The sequence below is a fragment of the Chondrus crispus genome, genomic scaffold, assembly GCF_000350225.1.
Source record: "Chondrus crispus Stackhouse genomic scaffold, scaffold_10, whole genome shotgun sequence".
NCBI classification, from domain to species: domain Eukaryota; phylum Rhodophyta; class Florideophyceae; order Gigartinales; family Gigartinaceae; genus Chondrus; species Chondrus crispus.
In genome coordinates, this window is record NW_005178942.1 from 290,876 (window position 1) to 308,805 (window position 17,930).

A 17,930-nucleotide genomic window follows, 5' to 3' on the forward strand; every position below is an offset into this window, starting at 1 on the left:
AAACCTAGCTATCCCACTCTTCTACTACTTTACAAGGCCCCTTACATTAATTACACTCAATCATCTAATATTAATTACTATTACAGAGACCAGCTGCATTGTCAGCTAAATTAGCCAACAGGAATCGTTCCAAAATCTGCCAACCACAGCTCGCCAAGGAGTTACTCCTAGACTGCCAAGTGTCCAGAACCCACTATACCACAGTGATAGTCAAACGCGGCACCCTCGAGGTGGCATAAGATAGCTCCTGCCTTTTCCTCGTCAGGTTGCCGCCCATAATGATGTTCTCGTATACAAACAGAGACTTGGAAACATCTGACCCATTCGACCCATCGTAGGTAACAGGGTTAGGGCCCGTACTTGTGTCTGCGTCGGCCCTCAACAAGAGTACCATGTTGTTGGGTAAATGGGGGAGGCGGTTTGTTTTCTGTTTTCTGAGGGGGAGCGTGGTGTTCCGTGGTGAGGGCAGGTCGAGTGGTTTCCCCCTTTTTCCCCGCAGCGCCCGTCCCCCCTCTCTTTTATTTCGACGTAATTCCTTCCAGAAGCGTCCACGCGTCCGGCCCGGATTCCGCCAGGCCGTCCGCGTGCGCTTCTCTAAAATTCAAATAAAATGTCGGACTACAGTATAAAATCTCCCTCTACAGTAAAATGCAATGTTTCCCTAAAAATATCTCACATACACAAACAGAGCAAGCTCCGTTAGAGCATCTCCACCGCATGGGCAAATTGTTTCTATATTTGGACACTTGTCAGGCTCCCACATGGGCATTCGTTTTGTGCATTCCGTTTGCGAAAGTACCACAAATCGCCGTTGCGCACGCAAATCGCGTCGCGGTCTCCACCGCGCACTGCGTCGCACCCTCCCCCGATCCGCGCCCAGACTTCCCGCGCCCCGACTTCTAGGCCGCCCCCCACCCCGACCAGCAGGACACAAAGCCGAGGTCCAGTTCGTCGACGCTGACCTCGTCCACCCAGACTTGTCCTCGCCGCCCGAAGCGTACCCGGCCGCGTCGCCACCCACGCCTTTGCCAGATGGTCGAGTTCAGTTAGCCCCCATCCACGCCCGCGGACTCCCATAATAAATGAGTGTTAACGCGTGCACAATGTCTGCGTGCGGGTGGATGCGGGCATGTGCAGTGCGAGCATAGACCGTCCACTGCGCATTTGGCATGCTCAGACGTTTTGGGCGGGTCAGGTGTACCCGTGGCTTCCCGCGTTCTTGCTGTTTCGGTGTCTAAAAGTAACAAAAAATCAGCCCGTTCAAGCAGAGGAGTGTTGCCAAAAAATGGGATTTGTGACGTGACGCGCCACAAAATCAAAAAATATGTGTGCCGTCAAGACACAAATCCTATTTATCATACGATTTGTGAAACAGATTTGTGTGCAGATTTGCGCGGTGGAGACCAAACTCAAGCCTGAGTCGCCATATTTTAGAAATGGCCACAATTTGCCTACGCGGTGGAGATGCTCTTACAAAGATCATACGGAAGCAAGATATTCCCTGACAGAGTTCACCTGCATGCATTCCATCGCTGCACTAGCGAGGACAAGGAATCATCGCAGGTGTGAGGCACAGCTTCTTTTTCATTCACGTCAGAGGCTGCAGCTGGGCGGTAATCCCTGAGGCCTTGCAGCATTCCGTTATCCCCTCTAGCAATGCAACTGTCCTTCAATGTGGCTCTACAGCTTGCTGCCATCTTGAGTGTGGCACTCTCCTTTGGTATCCAAGTACCAGCCGGGGAAAAGAGCTGTTTCTACCGGGAACTACGGTCGAATATGCATGTTTCGCTTCACTACGTCGCCCGAGAGACTGTGAGCATCGCAGTGCAAGCGCCGTCCAAAGAAGGCATTTATTCCAAAACCTCAGTCCTTCAAGGAGAGCACTCCTTCAACGCAAAGGAAGACGGTCCCTACCAGTTTTGCGTCTCAACCGACTCGACGCGACGCGCACCAACGATTGCAAAGTTCCGCTTTCTGGCCTTTCCCCCCGACGTTTTCAATTCTGACATTGCCAAATCGACCCAAGCGTTTGATGCTCGCATGCTTACTCTGGAACTTTCGAAGATAAGCGACAAAGTTTTGTATTCCGCACACCTATATGCTGACACCACATCCGCCACGGATGAAACCCTCAAGAGCTCCATCGCTCTCACCGGACGACTCGCTGCGCTTGAGTGCGTAGCCGTTTTAGTCGTTGCCTTGGCTCAAGTCAAATACGTGCGAAACATCTTGTCGGCAACACGCTCGAAGGTTCAAAGAATGGTTTAGACTTGCAAAGCCCTGGACTAGTTTAAAAGGTTTCAAACACAGTACGACAAGTTCTTGTCAAGGTGGGGCACTTATCCTGCTGTCGCTTCTTGTCGTAGTTGACTGATTCGCGGTGCCAAACCGGCATCAACCCCTGTCACCTTAACAGCCGTCACCTGCTTTGATGAAGGGTCGAACCGCACCCGGATAGTACAGCCAGGATGATCATGACATACTTCGCGAATCGACGCAAGAATGCAGTCTAGGAAGTTGATGCAAACGAAGGGGTCCCACCTATTGTTGGACCTTGTTTTGTCAAAATGGTGCCGCGCTTCTCGAGGTATTTCATGTGTCTTCACTTTCTTCACGTGAAGAAGATCGCCTGCGTCTGAGCGTAGGCCGAGCATGATCGTTGGAACACCTCCAAGGTAGGACTGGAGCCAATACTTGAGAAAGCGAAAGCGGTACATACTGTTCAAAGCCCGTTCATTTTCAATAACACGCATCGTTTTGAGCTCAATGTACCCGTTGAGTGGGTTCCCGCCCTTGTCTGGTGCGCCGCTGGAACAATCGATTTCTGATGCCATCAGAATTCTGTGGTTGGCGATTCGCAGCCGTGATATGCTGCAGTATTCGGAATTCGCATTCACTGGTTCATCTTCCAGACCTGTACACAACGATTCAAATCGATAGCCATAGTACATAAACCGCTGTTGTTGAGGGTCGGTAGATTCCTTGTTGGTCTTTCGAATATCTAAGTAAACCGTTTTCGCTACCAAGGCACAGTCGAGCTCCCACCCGTCCCTGTTCTCGTATGGGGTCCCGCCAATCTTATTCATATTATTCCTGTATGTTACAATATCTGCTTGGGTATCTATGTCAAATTGCTTTGACTGCAAGGCTTTCACCACGGTTTCCACCCCCACATCCTCATCTCGCTTCGGAATGTATGACTCGAATTTTTCACCTAGGTTCACATTCAGCTTCGGCTCTGTGTAGGTCGCCAGCTGTTCCTTGCTTCCAAAGGTAACGTTGCGGTTCCCATCTCTCGAATATGAACTCACCTCAAACGGGGCGGAAACATGTGTTCTGGAATGATTGACGCCCGGTGAAGATACCCAGTCGGAGACGTTGATGCGGAACAAAATATCGCTCGAATCCTGTTGTCCATACATCTCGTTGCTACAAGGGCTTTTCTTGACAATTTTCAATGATCCCGATGTTGCTCGGATAGTTCTTTTGAGTGTGCTGCAGGAGTGGCAACGGACCTCGCACTCTTTTCTCCCCGCGCGGCGCTTTCTGTTCTCGTTTGCTTCGCAAGCAGGAACACGTTTGCGTTGGCCTTGTGGCTTCAATTTAGCTTTCCTTACAAGTATTTCAGAGGGTGGCACTGCTGCAAGAGACGCATTTTTTAGATTCTTTTCCCTCCATATTTTACATATTTACAAAAGGCACCTCACCCCGTGCACACCTCGCTCCAAAGACCGCCCCGCATATAATTCTTTCCAGCGACTACATCGAGATTGACAGACCAGGTGACGTTCGGTTGATGAAGATAGCCCTTGGAATGGAATTTTAACGCACATACACTTGTAAGACTGAAATCAAAATATTGACTGTGCATACAAATGGAGGGCGACGGAGCTGCAGACGAGACCTACCTCAAAGAGCTTCGAGAAGCCGAAAACGCAGATTTATCTTTGGTGCGAAACAAACAGATAGTCGTTGTTGCCAAAACTGAAGATGGAAGCTTGGCGAGGGACTCTGACAGGGCACCTGCAGTAATTGTAACTCCGGCGTTGGTTCCGCAAGAAAATTCAAATGCGTGGGAGCAAGCGTTCCAATTGTTTATGTTAGAGACGAAAGAGGTTGGTTCCATTCCCATTGAGTGTTTTCAGCTATCAATTGGGATACAAGACGTCTGTAGAACAACTGCTAACCATTTGCCATGTAACCAATCCCGACGTGATCGTGCGACGCGCCGTCCCAGGTATGTGAATCCTCGTACCGGGTGATATACATCCATTCCGGGTTTTCGGGCGCGTGGTGGATGTCGTGGTGGTTACTCTCTCTCCGTCTTCGACTGTCACGCGGACATCGTAAGAACCTATGCGGTCTAACGATTGTGCACCCGAGCGTATGGGTGCGTCTCCTGTTTCTCGGGATGCGACCCGTGCTGGGGGCAGGGTTTTGGAAGAAGCTGCACTACGTAGACAGAATCGAGGAGCTGTGGCTAGACGAGATGATGGAAGAGGGGGTCGCGAGACGGAACATCCCGCAAGCAGTGTTTGGATACGAGCAAAAGATCGTGGAAGAGGCGGAGGAGAGTAGGAACCTTGCGATTGCCTTGGGGGCGCCGCTCGCAGCGAGGGAGAGGCAATATCAACAGGGGGGACATGAATAGAGCCCAGAATAATGACTGTATTGGTCAAGGTATGGAAGTGGACGAATGTTGAAGGAAGGAGCTGTTCTATGCTGCAAAATTGTTTGAAGACCCGTACCTATTTGTGTGCACTGTGCAGTTACGGGACGATAGACAGCTGTTGAGAGGACGCGATGAACTAAAAGTAGACCATTCTCTCCCTCACCCTGTCTCCTTTACGGAGACCAGTGATCAAGCTCTTTTTTCCGGCAAGGTTGCTTGGCATGCTGGGTTTTTATTGAAGAGCGAGCGTTCTGCTATGTGACAAAATGGTTCAGATGAAATCAATTGAGTTAGGAACGGCCCGGCCCTCTGAGCGCAGTTGGGCCACTTTTCAACTTTCCTTTTGTAGACTTATTTCCATAAGTCGAAATTTTAGTGGCTATCGGACTGTTAGTCCGCATATGAGGACAAGAGTTATTTTATTTTTTCTAGATAACGCAAACCGCGATTTAAGTTCCGTTTTATTGCAACTAGAAGTTCATCACCACAGGTAAAGCTCATCCTCGTCAATTCTAGCGAAAACGAAATTGTTGACGCACATAAAGCTCTTCAAAAGTAAATGTAGGCTTACAGTAAGCATTTTTCGTTAAGCTAATTTTATACCATCGAGTGCTTTCTATTCGGTTTTACCTTCAGAAAAATTTTAAAACGAGTCAACCAACCAAAGAAGAATAGAAACCGTGGACATCAAAGTTGAAAAGAAATAAAACTCGCAGATTTTTATGTTGTGATAATGCTTGGTCGGATAGACACTACTGTATGTAGTGTTGTTTACTACGCTTGACAAGTGTCCTCAGGTAAGGTTACTTCCCAATGTATCTTTTGTGCGTTGCTCGATGGGAACCGAACTCTGCGTTGCGGGGGGATACACCGTGGATGCGTACCAGATATCAATGAGGTCTGCCTGTCGTTCCCAGTCAGTTCTAGAAAAGCCTAGGGAAGCAATACTGATGAGCAGCCTTGAAACTTTTCATCCCTGTCTGGATATCTTCGAGCCGAAAGTCCTTATTTAAAAATTCAACTCATACATGTACATAGCTCAAGAAGTTCGGTGATGGTGTACATCGTTCAATATATTTAAACTGTCATCCAGTTGTGCGAGATAATCCCGAGGGGAAAATATCAAAATAATCTGGGTCGTATAGCGGAAAAAGAGCTTTCTTGATAGAATACTACATCACTGGAGAGCGGACAAAAGCTCGTGTACCACACTTTCGACTCACCTTAACATGTGTGAAGCGAATAAAAGGAACGCATGTCAGAGTAAATCGGAGTAGAGTTGAAGCGGGAAAACAAACGGCATCTCGACTGTAAACGTTACAGTAAGGTAAGGTTGGAGTACGAGAGGAGGCGGCTCTGCAAAAACCTGGGGCCATTCGGGGGTGTGCACAAACTTGTGGTTGGTCCACGTAGTACACCTGTAGCTTATACATGGACCATTGTAGCCCCAAAGAGAAACTGGCGGACCGATGACCAGTGTGCGAGATGTACACGTGTAGTGTCAAGCCCTTGCTCCTGACGCTCGGTGTGGCCAATGCTTCAGACAGATCAGCCTCACCCCCATTCTATCCCTGCGCTTACCATCGAATCACCGTCGTCTTCGTCGCCCACCGTCAGCTTTACTCTACTAGTCTGCCCTACCCCCCCCCCCCCCCCCCCCTTCGCACTGTTGGCAAAGACCCCATCCCTCCCGCCTCCCGCCTCCCACCTCCCTCTCCGTGGCCCTTGGTAGAACGGCACTAGCCTCCCCTCGCCCCCTCCTTTCCGCTCCCTCCCCTCTTCCCACCATGGCCGTCAAGGCCGTCGCTAACTCAGATCAGACCGTCGCCTCAGATCGCACCGAGAGCTCCACTACCCGCGGCGAACCGTCCACCCGCGAAGTCGCCACCGTTATCGCCTTCAATTTCTTCTCCTCGACTGGTATCGTCTCTGCCAATAAGCTCGTCTACGAAGCCGGCTTCCACTTTGGCGCCACCCTCACCTTTATCCACTTTATCTGCACCACCATTGGTCTACTCCTCCTTGCTCGGTTCGGCGTCTTCACCCCAAAACGACTCGATGTGCGAAAGGCTCTTAAGCTCGCCATCGCTGGCATGGGCTTTGTCGTCTTCTCCAACCTCAGTTTGCAGCGCAATTCCGTCGGCTTTTACCAAGTCATGAAGCATATGACCGTCGTCGGCGTCATAATTATTGAGGCTATCGTCTTCCGCAGGTTTTTGCCCTGGCGTTTTCTTGGCGCTTTGGCTACCATGTGCTGCGGTGTCATTATTACGGGCATGACTGATTTCAAACTTAACACGCTGGGTACAATGTTTGCGCTCGCTAACATTCTCTGTACGTCGTTTTATCAAATCTGGTGCGGCTCCTTGCAAAAGTCGCTTGAAGCAAATCCACTCCAGCTCCAGCTTTACATTGCTCCGTTATCTGCTCTATCCATTATCCCCATCGTCCCCATGTTTGACGACTATCGGTCCTCATCCCCCGAATCGATTTTCAACTTTGTACCCACGGTCAACAACGTCTCGGCTATCTTGTTTACGGGTGCGCTCGCCCTTTGCGTCAATGTCTCTATTTTCCTTGTTATCGGGAAGACATCAGCCGTTACTTATAACGTCGTCGGCAACGGTAAGACGGCGTTTTTGTTCGTCGTTGACTTTTTGGTTTTCGGTCGACCATTCGAGCCCACGAATGTTTTCGGAATGACCCTCACGCTTTGCGGTGTCATTTGGTACACACAGCTGAAGCTCAAAGCCCGCGCGGAAGCAGAGAGGTCAGGCAGTTCATAGGCGTTTACATGCAAAGTAGGGGGTTCTTCCTAAACAAGGGTTGCTTGGTTTTGGGTTGTAACAGTTGTTCATTGCAATGAGGAGGTCGTGGCAGGGGTTCAGAGCTCTGCACATTTTTCTGTATAAACGAAATATGATTAATGCGCGGCCACCTCTAATCTCGCAAAATCGGGCAGTTAGAATAGCGTGCCTTTCAGAATACACCCTGGGCACCGCAGGTACCGACTGTGAACGTCTCGCGTTGCAGAGGCCTATTCCCTACGGTCTCTGAATCGCTCACGTTATAAGAGCGCCGCATGTCTAAATGAGAGACCATTCTCTCTCGTCGGTATTTTCAACTGTGTTTTTAAAAAAAAGTGATTTCATGCGGCTCAAGAGGATTGATGGTCAATCGTTGTCACAACTTCATTTGCAGGACGTATGCGACAGGGATATGCCCCACTTATCTGCGATTATTGCGGTAGAGGGTGGAAGGGGTCCGGTAGTTCAGTTGAAGTCAATCCTTATCACTTACCTGTGAACCGTCTCATCGAACGCTGAACCCCCATCCCAAACATTTACCTTGAAACCACATTCCTTGCAAATCCTTCCCGGCCGGCTACACTTGAAACCCCCTTTGCGGCATTCAATGTTTCAGTGTCACCATGTCGACTTTGGTCTGTCACATACTCATTGGTATTTCGTACATAGGGCGAGGAAACGTGCATCAAAGCTTTGTCAACTGCTTTCATGCTTCGAGGGCGTGCGAGAATCTTTGCTGTAATGCAATTGTATTCGCAAAGGACTGACTACAGCACCCTTCTCCCTATGTTCTCACTTGCCAAAACCTTCCAAAAGGATGTTGTCAGGTCTCCGACAGGATGCCGTGCACCGTGGTGCTCTCTCACAGCGACTCGCCAATCTTTCGACGAATAAAAGACGACAGGACCTATTGCTCTGGCCTCGGGTATCCAGTCGAAAGTGCGTGGGCATCATGAACAAAAAAAGAACAAGCAATAAGGATTTTTAACACGTGAGAAAACAAAAAAAAGCGGTCTGAAGTTTACAAAACTGCTGTTTGCTGCAGCACTTAATGTGCAGGAGTGTAAAGGGCCACAGCAATCTGGAGAATATTATTAGGCTTTCGGAATGACGAAGACATCAGTTGAGTCAGGGATGACGTGAGCAGACTGCCAGGCTTTGACGCTACTCGGAAGCTGCATGAGCGGGTTCATCTTTTCAATCTTGTGCAAGTCTCCCAAGAACGGTCGGACAGCGGCATTGGCTTCTTTGAGGTGGTAGTGAGGAATAGCCGGGAAGAGGTGATGAACGACATGAGTTCCGATGTCATGATGGAAATGCTCGAGCAGACCGTAAACACGATCGACAGACTCGAGGTTACCCTTGACATAGTTCCAATTTTTTGTGTTGTACCATTTCGTGCCGGGCTCTGTGTGGTGAAGAAAGGTGACAACTAGGAGCCAGCCGCAGTAGATGAAAAACGGGATTCCGTAATAGGTCATGAGATTGCCGAATCCAAAACGAATGCCACAGGTCAGGAGGAAAGTAGCCATGACGGACCAGCAAGTGAGGGTGGTGACGATGAGCGGGCGCTCATCCTTTGTGAATAGCTCTGACGTTGTGGAAAAGTGGGAACCATTCTTCATTGCATTCCCATAACCCTTGAGAAGATAGACGGGGTACCCGAGGACACCAAGGAAGAAAAGCTCATGGTAGATGAAACGAGCAAATGAATCGACGCCCTCGTATTCCGATTCAGGCATGGGGTAGAAAATTTCGTCCTTCTCGTAATTACCGGTGTTCTTATGATGCTTCCTGTGCGAAATTCTCCAGGAATGGAATGGAACGAGGATGAAGGAATGAAGCAAATGTCCGAAGAAAGAGTTGACTTTCTTGTATCTGGAAAAGCTTCCATGGCCGCAGTCGTGTCCAAGGACGAAGATGGCCCACATGAAGAAGCCTGTGAAGAACCAAAAGAATGGAAGATAGGCGGTATGCCATTTCGTGCCGTAGGTCACAAAAGCGCCGTAGTACAATGCAGATATGAAGGCTATGTCCCGGAGGACATAGTAGATGCTGAGGGCGAGGTTGGGTCGGAAGCAATGCTGAGGGATGACGCGCTTGATCTCTGAGAGGGTGGGGATGCGTTCGTCGGGGACGTAGCCCTGCTTGGCCTTGGCCACATCGCCGTAGAGGTTGAGCGATTCGATCTTAGATGAACGTGGTCCAGAGACTTCAGACATTTTTTCTGCAGCTGGAGCCATTGCTGTATAGTGCGGTGATTGTAGGACGGATCTGCGATGCAAGGGTCGGTGTGGGGGACAGGGGACTATATGCAGCAAGGCCGGTGAGGCAAGACACAAGATCGGCAGGAGTTGAAATGCAAAATCGTATGACAAGGGGGCGAGGATGTGTGGGGGGCCGGGAGGAGTACAGTTCTGAGGATGGGGATTTGAAGGTGGGGGGGGACTGTGGGAAGAGGGAGAACTATATACTGGTGACGGCGGGCGGCAGGGTATGTGGCTGACGGCAGTACGTATGGGGGGAAAGGAGCACAGAGGTGGGCGTGGGCGTGGGGTGCTCGGGAGCTGCGCGCCGCACGTTGGCGGGCTACAACGCGACGGTGCCGGCTGCCGTAGTCGCCAGATACGTGTACTGACGGTGTTCTTCGGTGCGCCATCCCCATCGATCCGCGCCGGAGTGCTCCCTCCGCCCGATCCCTTTCGCGCCTTATCTGCACAGGTGGCACTCCCTCGCTGGTCGGAGCCCTCTCCGGATACACTCCCGTTCCACATGACGCCTTACACGTTGTACACCGCTTGCTCATGTCCCGTCGCCTTGTACCTCCTCGGTTCCTCTTCGTTGAGAAGAGATCTCCGCTCCTCCAAAACCGATCCCTCCCTTCCCCGCTGCCAACTACGATTCGCGTTGTCCCATGGCTTCTTGGGAGCCAGTTCGACACCACAGGGACACACAAAACACTCTCTTAGCGTCTTCAAACGATTCACTCAGAACTGTGAAAAACTTTGTGCAAACTGTACAACGCTCTTGACAAGAAGAATACAACATTTCTGCTTGTCTGAGAGATAGTGTTATCATCTCGTGTGCGCGCGCTTTGAGCGTCTTCCCCTCTTTCTACATCCCCGCAACACTCCCTTGTATCCACTGGATCAAATATCGCGTGACCCTTAGTCAGCTTCTCTTCCCAGAATCGATTTCTAAGGCTTCATCCACGGCCATCTAGTTGCCCCTCTCCCTCCCCAGAAATATCGGCCGACTCTGTTCCTTTACTTACACGGCCTCAGGACTCGTTCAAGACACACCGTTCGCTCCCACTCGTGCAAAAACCCCCAAGTCTTCCCATAGAACAAAGTCGCGCATTGCAAACTTCCCTGCTTCCAGATGGCAGAAATGTATGAGGCAGTTTAGCACTTGCGTCATGCCAAGGAATTAGAATATAGCCGTCACTGCCAGATCGCCACCAGTTTGAAACGCCTCAGGAGCTGACTGCCACGAACCTGAGATCAATCAACCATCGGGCTCTGCATATACAAAAACCTACTGCATACACATACTTATCGCCGTATTTGGACGCGGGCACATTTCCCCCGGTCCCAAGTGGTTAACTTGAGCTCCCTTGGCTCGACTGGACAGCCGCGAGGCTATGTCCTACAGCACCACAGCTGGATCGTGAAACAAAGCATTTGATGATGCTTCAATCTCTTTTCTAGACCCTGCGTCCACCCTAAGGGTACTCTCTTCCCTAGTATCTTACAAAATACCGCAGCACCACGCGCCACTGCAAAAGAAACCAAGTATTTCCTTCAAAGTCGCAAATATCTAAGACGATCTCAGCTTTCGCACCGTAGCGCGGCAATCAACTTTAAAATAAGTTTACCGTACTCACATTTATTTGAAATTCAGTTGCAAAAGAGCCACGCTATCCTTGTACAGCCCAAAACCAAATGAATCGTATGGAAACAAACGCCCTCAGGAAAAGGTTTCCGGATCTTGATGAAGAGAGCGTTGTAGTTTTGCAGATGCAGAGTAATAGAGAGAGGTGAGTGTGTAGAGTATGTCGAGCTGCGGAGACGGGATGTCAGCTCTGTGCAGTGAAAGCTCGGGCTTGCTCGTGTGAAACGACCAGTGATTCAAGGCCTAGAATACCCTTAAACAGTATCCTCATTGAAGCAGCCTCATGTCCACAACCTCTCACAAGTGCTGGCTGTCTTCCATCTGTAATCAAAAGGAGTGCGTTGTTCCCCCGCTGTTGCGTCGCTGTCCGGCGAAAAGCGCTGTGGCGATGTCCTCGAGCCCAAGGGCCATTGTAGGCGCCTGATTCGGACATGTCTTTCGCCATCTCGTAATTACACTCTATGCACTAGAATCTGCTCAAAAGCAATTACCTATGAGCACAAGACCCAGACTACGCTATAATTTTGAGGTGATTCACGATGATCCTGTGACGAAAGAGAAGAAACCGTCGCCACACAAAAGATTGTTTCGTGAGGAGCGTCTGTTGTCTATTATAGTCGCAGCTGTTCAGGAATTCGTTTTCGTCTCCCAGTATAGATAGGTGTTCGCTATCTAGGAAGCTACTGTACATCCTTGGAAAGGATGGAGGTTTGAAACTAGCTGAGCAATGCTGCATCATTAAATTTCAACCAATGTCTCCGTTTTTGAAAACTTGTTTCCAAATGATTGAAGTCTCGACCCTCGGTCATGCGCAAAAAGGACAAGCACATCATATCTTTTTGCTGTCTTGTGCTTGCCCACTTTGAAGGAGAGAAGATTCCATCTCCCCTAGAAATGAATATTGCATGTGTCCAGTGAATATGGATGGTGGGCTATATACTATATACGTATATGGGGGCTATGCTCCATGGTGCTTCGCGATGTCATTCAGACCAGGAAAAATGTTTGAATGACATGCTATCTACAGAGAGCGGAAAGACATCTGCGTCAACGGCCTTCGTCCGAATTTCCGAAGTCGGGGGTAGGCATATGCGGACTAAAAATAAATATACCAATATACAGTCCATACAGTATAGCTTCAGACGGCGAATAGGCACTGTTTCCAATGCATACAGTATGTATATAGAGAATTGCATACTCGTTCTGGAATAATATGTGCCCGACAACAGTGCAGAAAAGCCTCGGTGACAGGTCAACTGTATTGACATTTTCGCCGATTCCTATTCATTGCGGATGATACTGTAGTTATTGCGCAGAATCGACAGAGAGAGCCAAGGCTCTCGCAATGTAAAGAACAGTCATTTCTAAGTATGGCAAGGAAGAAAAAAGACTAACACATCACCTATCCGGACCCCATTCCCTCCAAAACGATGACAATTGGCCTCTTTCATTTTAAAAATATAATGATTTGCTAGTGAAACACGGGGAGTTGTCGAATCATTCCTTGGTGTCACCTCAGGATTAGTCAAGGTGTTATGAAGAATTCTTAAGACAGGAGACGAGTATCGTTTTCTGATATTGAGTACTTTGCCCACAAATAAAAAAAAATTGCTTGCCGTGCTCCGCTAGAAAGCCTTTTTTGCACTCCTTTTACAAGAATATCAATGCTTGAAGTGCAATGACATGTGGACCGCACGCCATTGCAGACCTGAACACACGGTAGTACGAGTGATGGTTGCGTGCAAAAGTATACCACTTTGGGAAAGGGAACCTTTTCTGCATGAAGATATAGAGAAGCATTGCGGTCGCCGTTGCCTCCGTACCATGTGAGAAGACGATTTCCATAATGTCAAGGCATGTCGTTGATCATTTGACGGTATCTCAAGTTCAGTGCTGTGATACATAATAACAAAAAATGTTATCGAGCCCATTCGCACTGTATGGAAACTGTTCTGGACTGGCTGAAGTACTGGCATGCTGCTCTTACCTCGTAAGGGCTGGCGGGCAGTGTAAAGGTCGTGGTTCTCACACACGACTCATGTGGCGTTAAGTTGATATTCACCCACAGTACTCCAATGTATTCTCTATCAAAGCAATTCGCTGAGCAATTCCTCGCTGTGAGAATATAAATTTCTTGAACATACTGTTTGAAAGCTGTCATCGAATATTTTGACAGACAGCTTGCCTGTATATACGTTAGCTTCACGCAGCCTCTAGCAATTTTCATCACTGCAAAGATGCGAATGATGAGTTTTCAGAGAAAGACGACGGCGTACGGGTCAGTTCTGCAAGACTGTTCGGAGAGAAGCAGCCGATTCTAGTTTCTATTAGGAAAGCTGCTGCCCAAAGAAACAATAGTTGCCAAAAATATTTTCATACTTTTAAATATAAATTTTAACAATGAGTTTTACATACAGTACAAGAGTAGCCAGGAGAACAATTGTTCACATATTATTGGTCACTTTTCAGAATAAATGAAAGTAATTTTAATTTTTACACTTTAGAAATATGTTGAAGGGTAGCGCCTGTTGTCCCATCTCCCACAGACATCTCTTTTGGCTCGCACACTGTCTATTTGGTGCCGCTCTTTTTCGCAGTCCGCTCTCCGGTCTAACCTCTCCTCATCGCCGGCGGCCTTCTCGTTACCAACAACATGGCTGATGTACCTACTTCTTCTGGTTCCAAACCGGGAAGCGTTATCAACAAACCTGCGGCGGGTACTACCAACGTGCACAAAATTATCCGCGACTTCCAGGCTTCCAAAGCGACTGGCAAGTTTACATTCAAGGCTGGTCGGTACGTACTCACTTTGTTCGCATGTATGATTGCGTATTTTCTAGCACCGAAATGATACCGATACGCTTTTGGTCTCATGGTATTGCCGAGTACGATCTTTCTCGTGTTGCAATGGGTACACTTACATTTGGGCGAGGTGGGGAGCAACTTCTACTTCGACAATCTTGTGATCGTTTCCTAACCATTTGATTGCGTTCCTCATGTATTGCGTTTGCTCTCCTATACGCGTTGTATTTTCTTCAGCTATGACCGTGCTATCAACCTAGCCTTTGGCCTTGGTATGTGTTTCGTTCTTGCCAATGTGGGCCATGGCGCTTATCAATTGGCAAACGGTGTTGGAAAAAAGGACGGCTTTTAGTGCGCAAAAAGGCAAAGCAGTAAATGAAGTAAACGTCCGGGGTCGTTTTCCTGATGCGGGGTTCGCAGCCACACAGTTGCGAGAGACATTTGAATAGTGTGGTTTGCCTTTAATTAGTGCCGCTGGATACGAGAGGAACTAAGTTATCAAGTGGAGCTCGTAGTTTTGACGGAAGGGCCCCTTGCTTTGTTCGAAGCAGTTTTACTTAACCCATTTCGTCACGTGTCTTCTCGGAGACGCTTTTTCCCCGTCGCTCCGCAGCTTTTATTGCTACTGGTTCACTTCACCTCTTTCTTTATATCTGCATCGCTCCCTTGGTGATGATGGAGCAGTCATATTCTAATGTCATTCGTATCAATTGCAAGGATTGTTGAAACGTAAAGGTTGATTTACAAACTAAGGTACCAACAAGGCGCGTAAGATATGAGTACTGTAACTAAATAAGCGGTGGAAGTGAGAGGCGAAATTGCCTTCGACCACTCGTCAGCTTCTGAAGAGAGCGGCGAGATCACTGGGGATTCAAGTTCCCCAGGCTGTACGAGATCGGCTCACATCAACAGAGGTGATACCTGGGCAGTTTCCGTGATTCAATCTCCCCGTCTTATCTCAGCGAAAGCCTTCCGTTCTGAATCATACAGCTTCCCGCTGCGCTAGTGATTTTAGACAATGCCAGACGCTCTCATCTTGAGAAGTTATCTTCGCAGTGCCCCCACAGAGCACAGCCATCCATGGTCGCGGATGTAATCGTTCCAATCCTGTTCAAAGTCAATGATTCAGATGACGAACAGGTTCTTTGGACGAGAGCCAGTCTTCAGCATAACTCCGTCACTGTGACGCAGAGGCCAAGTTGGTCCAAGTCTACTGGTGCGCAAATGCAAACCTATGGAGGGATTCTCGTTCTTGTTCTACCGTACGGGAAAGTCATGCCGTTCTACTGTATTTATGAGAAAAAAAATTAACTATCTTGCTTCCCGCCCCGCCTCCACACCGCGCAGACAAATACAGATCCTGGAGAAGCTCGTATTCTTATTTTCCGCGCCGTGCTTTCGTAGTTTTCTCATACAGTGGGATAGTCTTCTGTCCACCTTTCAGACATGTCTCTCTCTTGCACATACACAACAAGGTCTTTTCCGTCATACCATGCTTTAAAAGTCGTGGGTCTGAAGGGAACAGGGTTTGGCTAAGTTGGAAGATGCCCGCTATCTCGCTCCGATACAGAATAATATGAACAATATCACAAGAGACTGTTTCTCTCCACATTCAGAGACGCTTGCTGAGGCTTCACCCCTGAGTTTTGACCCTCTCAAAGATGCTGAAAATCTTGTCGCTTAACTGTGATTCTTGGTGCAGCATCACAGTAGTGGGGCGGGGACACATTTTTGTATCTGCCCAAGACCCCGTGTAGGGCAGAGCCCGACTTTTGCATCAGCAGATATTCTTGTAACGTCGATATAATGCAAATAGTGCCGTAACTCATTTTCTAGTGTGTCGAAATGAAGTCGTTCCAGGTGTACCACTCGAAGGGTACACCACTGCTGTCATATAAAGCCGTTGTTTGACAAAAAAAACAAGCGATGCTTCTCTCTGCCATTTTGGGGGATCCAATGCATACCGTGCAGTACGGGAACAGAGGAGAGCATCGGCTGTGAGGGAAAACGTAGTGGTGCTCCAGTCAGGTTCTGTTTCTAAAACCGACAGCACAAAAAAATACTGTAGAAAGGCAAATAATGCTGTGGCCAATCAGAATGAGGCCCGTGTGGGATTTCAGACGTGTGGCGAGATGAAAGTAATGCGAAAATGAGGATTCCTGAGAAACAGGACCCAGTTGGTGCCCTTACAAAACTCGAACTTATACTACTGTACGTTGCTGGATATCTCCACAGATTTTGTAGAAAAAAGAATCGAAAAGGTAGTCTGCAGTGGGGTTCTTGCTTCCATGTTGAAAGTTTTGCTGTATACAATCCACTTCACCATCATATCTGGGCATGACAAGTGCCAGCAATTGGAATCAAAAAAGTGAAACTGAAGAAATCTGAACTCAAATCTGTCTCGTTCATTTCTGTGTCCGACTTTGCTGAGAAGGACAAAATGTTATTCTCTTCGCAATTTCCTAGACATTGCATATGAGTTCGGAGTGCTTTCCTTTGAAGAATATACATCACTGCTGAGATCACGGCGATGGAGTGCCAATACACGCAAGGACAACGATTTTCAGAGATGAAGGTATTGTTTCCAAAGAGCTGTCGCCGGGCACAAAAAAAAAAAAAAAAAAAAAAAAAAAGTGATCTGTCACTATTCTGCTCGCACCACGTCAAAAAAAAACATTGCAAAGGGCTTCTTCCTATATGCCCTCCGCAATGTTGTTTGGACGCGGCGCAGTGCTACGTGAGCCAGAGACTTGACTCTCATGATGTCCTTCAGGGATGCATACCACGAACCGGGCTGGGGTAGCGATCACGCCAATATGTAGGGAGCAGCAAGAGAGCATTTGATGGTGGGGTTTGATAGAGGTACATTACGTTTCTTTGGTAATGTAGCAGTCACGTAAGGGAAAGTGACATTATACAATTAACATGGGGCGGCGCTCCACCGGGTAGTGAGGGTATCCAAATCCTGACAGATGAGTTTAGTCAAGTGTGGGGTAGTAGACAAGGACTGACGGAGACGACGGATTCGGTAAATTGTTGATGGTTGAACAGGAAAGGGATCACCGGCACATGTCGCAAATGCAATAACACTTATAGTGATTTGAATGAAATCGGTGAGATGAGGGCTTGGTGGGGACTGCAAGAGAGATGAAAACTCTTCCAACAGTTCCATCAGTGCATCGAGAGTCACCCTGGCACAGGCAAGTATGTCACCTGTGGCGAGCTCTACCAGTGCATGCAAGGCCGGGACAAGTAGAGGTAGTGTTTGAAGAATATGTTGGTTTGCGTGTTTACGGACATCCGGTTGCCTCGTGAAAGAGAGAAAGTCGAAGAGGGCGCGCGGCAGGGTGGCTTCGAAGGCGGGAGATTGCAAGAGCGCAAATGCAGAAGCAGCAGCGGCACAATGACATGCTGCTATGATGCGATGAATTTGATGGTGATGAAGGGGTGTTTGCCGTGATACGGGGTGGGGGGGGTATGTTTGGGGGAGATAAAGATTCAAAAAGTCAATACATGGCTCAATGGCATGTGCTAGACGGGCGAGATGTCGTGCGTCTGTCGTGTCATCATTGGACGACGGGGTGGAGGGAGAGAAGGCAGTAGCCTTGAGATTATTGGCCTCACGGACAAGGACGTCACAGGCGGCGGATACGGGCCGGATGGCGTGAGGATAGCGGGCGGGAGGGGAGTGGAGAAGCTCTGCGAGGGCCGGGCGAAGATCTGCATCTGCGGTGAGAACGGCGGCTGCGCGAGAT

At 48.7% G+C, this 17,930-nt stretch overlaps 9 protein-coding genes; 5 read left to right on the forward strand and 4 right to left on the reverse strand.

Annotated features, from left to right (window-relative positions):
• The first annotated feature begins 1,656 nt into the window (after positions 1-1,656).
• CHC_T00001455001 (hypothetical protein) lies at positions 1,657-2,268 on the forward strand. The gene has a single exon (XM_005712588.1). The coding sequence runs from the start codon at positions 1,657-1,659 to the stop codon at positions 2,266-2,268; it is 612 nt and encodes a 203-aa protein (XP_005712645.1).
• Positions 2,269-2,339: 71 nt separating this feature from the next.
• CHC_T00001456001 (hypothetical protein) lies at positions 2,340-3,422 on the reverse strand. Its single transcript, XM_005712589.1, has one exon. The coding sequence runs from the start codon at positions 3,420-3,422 to the stop codon at positions 2,340-2,342; it is 1,083 nt and encodes a 360-aa protein (XP_005712646.1).
• A 281-nt stretch (positions 3,423-3,703) lies between these two features.
• Positions 3,704-3,871, reverse strand: CHC_T00001457001 (hypothetical protein). Its single transcript, XM_005712590.1, has one exon. It carries the CDS (start codon positions 3,869-3,871, stop codon positions 3,704-3,706), a length of 168 nt encoding a protein of 55 aa, XP_005712647.1.
• A 4-nt stretch (positions 3,872-3,875) lies between these two features.
• CHC_T00001458001 (hypothetical protein) lies at positions 3,876-4,262 on the forward strand. The gene has a single exon (XM_005712591.1). The coding sequence runs from the start codon at positions 3,876-3,878 to the stop codon at positions 4,260-4,262; it is 387 nt and encodes a 128-aa protein (XP_005712648.1).
• Positions 4,263-4,297: 35 nt separating this feature from the next.
• CHC_T00001459001 (hypothetical protein) lies at positions 4,298-4,832 on the forward strand. XM_005712592.1 is given in 2 exon segments: positions 4,298-4,651; positions 4,652-4,832. 1 exon segment carries the CDS (start codon positions 4,298-4,300, stop codon positions 4,649-4,651), a length of 354 nt encoding a protein of 117 aa, XP_005712649.1. The 3' UTR covers positions 4,652-4,832.
• A 1,627-nt stretch (positions 4,833-6,459) lies between these two features.
• CHC_T00009112001 (similar to glucose-6-phosphate/phosphate translocator) lies at positions 6,460-7,609 on the forward strand. XM_005712593.1 is given in 2 exon segments: positions 6,460-7,458; positions 7,459-7,609. 1 exon segment carries the CDS (start codon positions 6,460-6,462, stop codon positions 7,456-7,458), a length of 999 nt encoding a protein of 332 aa, XP_005712650.1. The 3' UTR covers positions 7,459-7,609.
• A 964-nt stretch (positions 7,610-8,573) lies between these two features.
• On the reverse strand, positions 8,574-10,253 carry CHC_T00009454001 (Omega-3 fatty acid desaturase). Its single transcript, XM_005712594.1, has 2 exons — positions 9,348-10,253; positions 8,574-9,269 (listed from the first exon to the last, which is right to left on the reverse strand). Exons 1-2 carry the CDS (start codon positions 10,251-10,253, stop codon positions 8,574-8,576), a joined length of 1,602 nt encoding a protein of 533 aa, XP_005712651.1.
• A 3,701-nt stretch (positions 10,254-13,954) lies between these two features.
• On the forward strand, positions 13,955-14,581 carry CHC_T00001460001 (hypothetical protein). XM_005712595.1 is given in 4 exon segments: positions 13,955-14,026; positions 14,027-14,169; positions 14,413-14,527; positions 14,528-14,581. 2 exon segments carry the CDS (start codon positions 14,027-14,029, stop codon positions 14,525-14,527), a joined length of 258 nt encoding a protein of 85 aa, XP_005712652.1. The 5' UTR covers positions 13,955-14,026; the 3' UTR covers positions 14,528-14,581.
• A 2,514-nt stretch (positions 14,582-17,095) lies between these two features.
• On the reverse strand, positions 17,096-17,347 carry CHC_T00001461001 (hypothetical protein). Its single transcript, XM_005712596.1, has one exon. It carries the CDS (start codon positions 17,345-17,347, stop codon positions 17,096-17,098), a length of 252 nt encoding a protein of 83 aa, XP_005712653.1.
• Between the last annotated feature and the right edge of the window lie 583 nt (positions 17,348-17,930).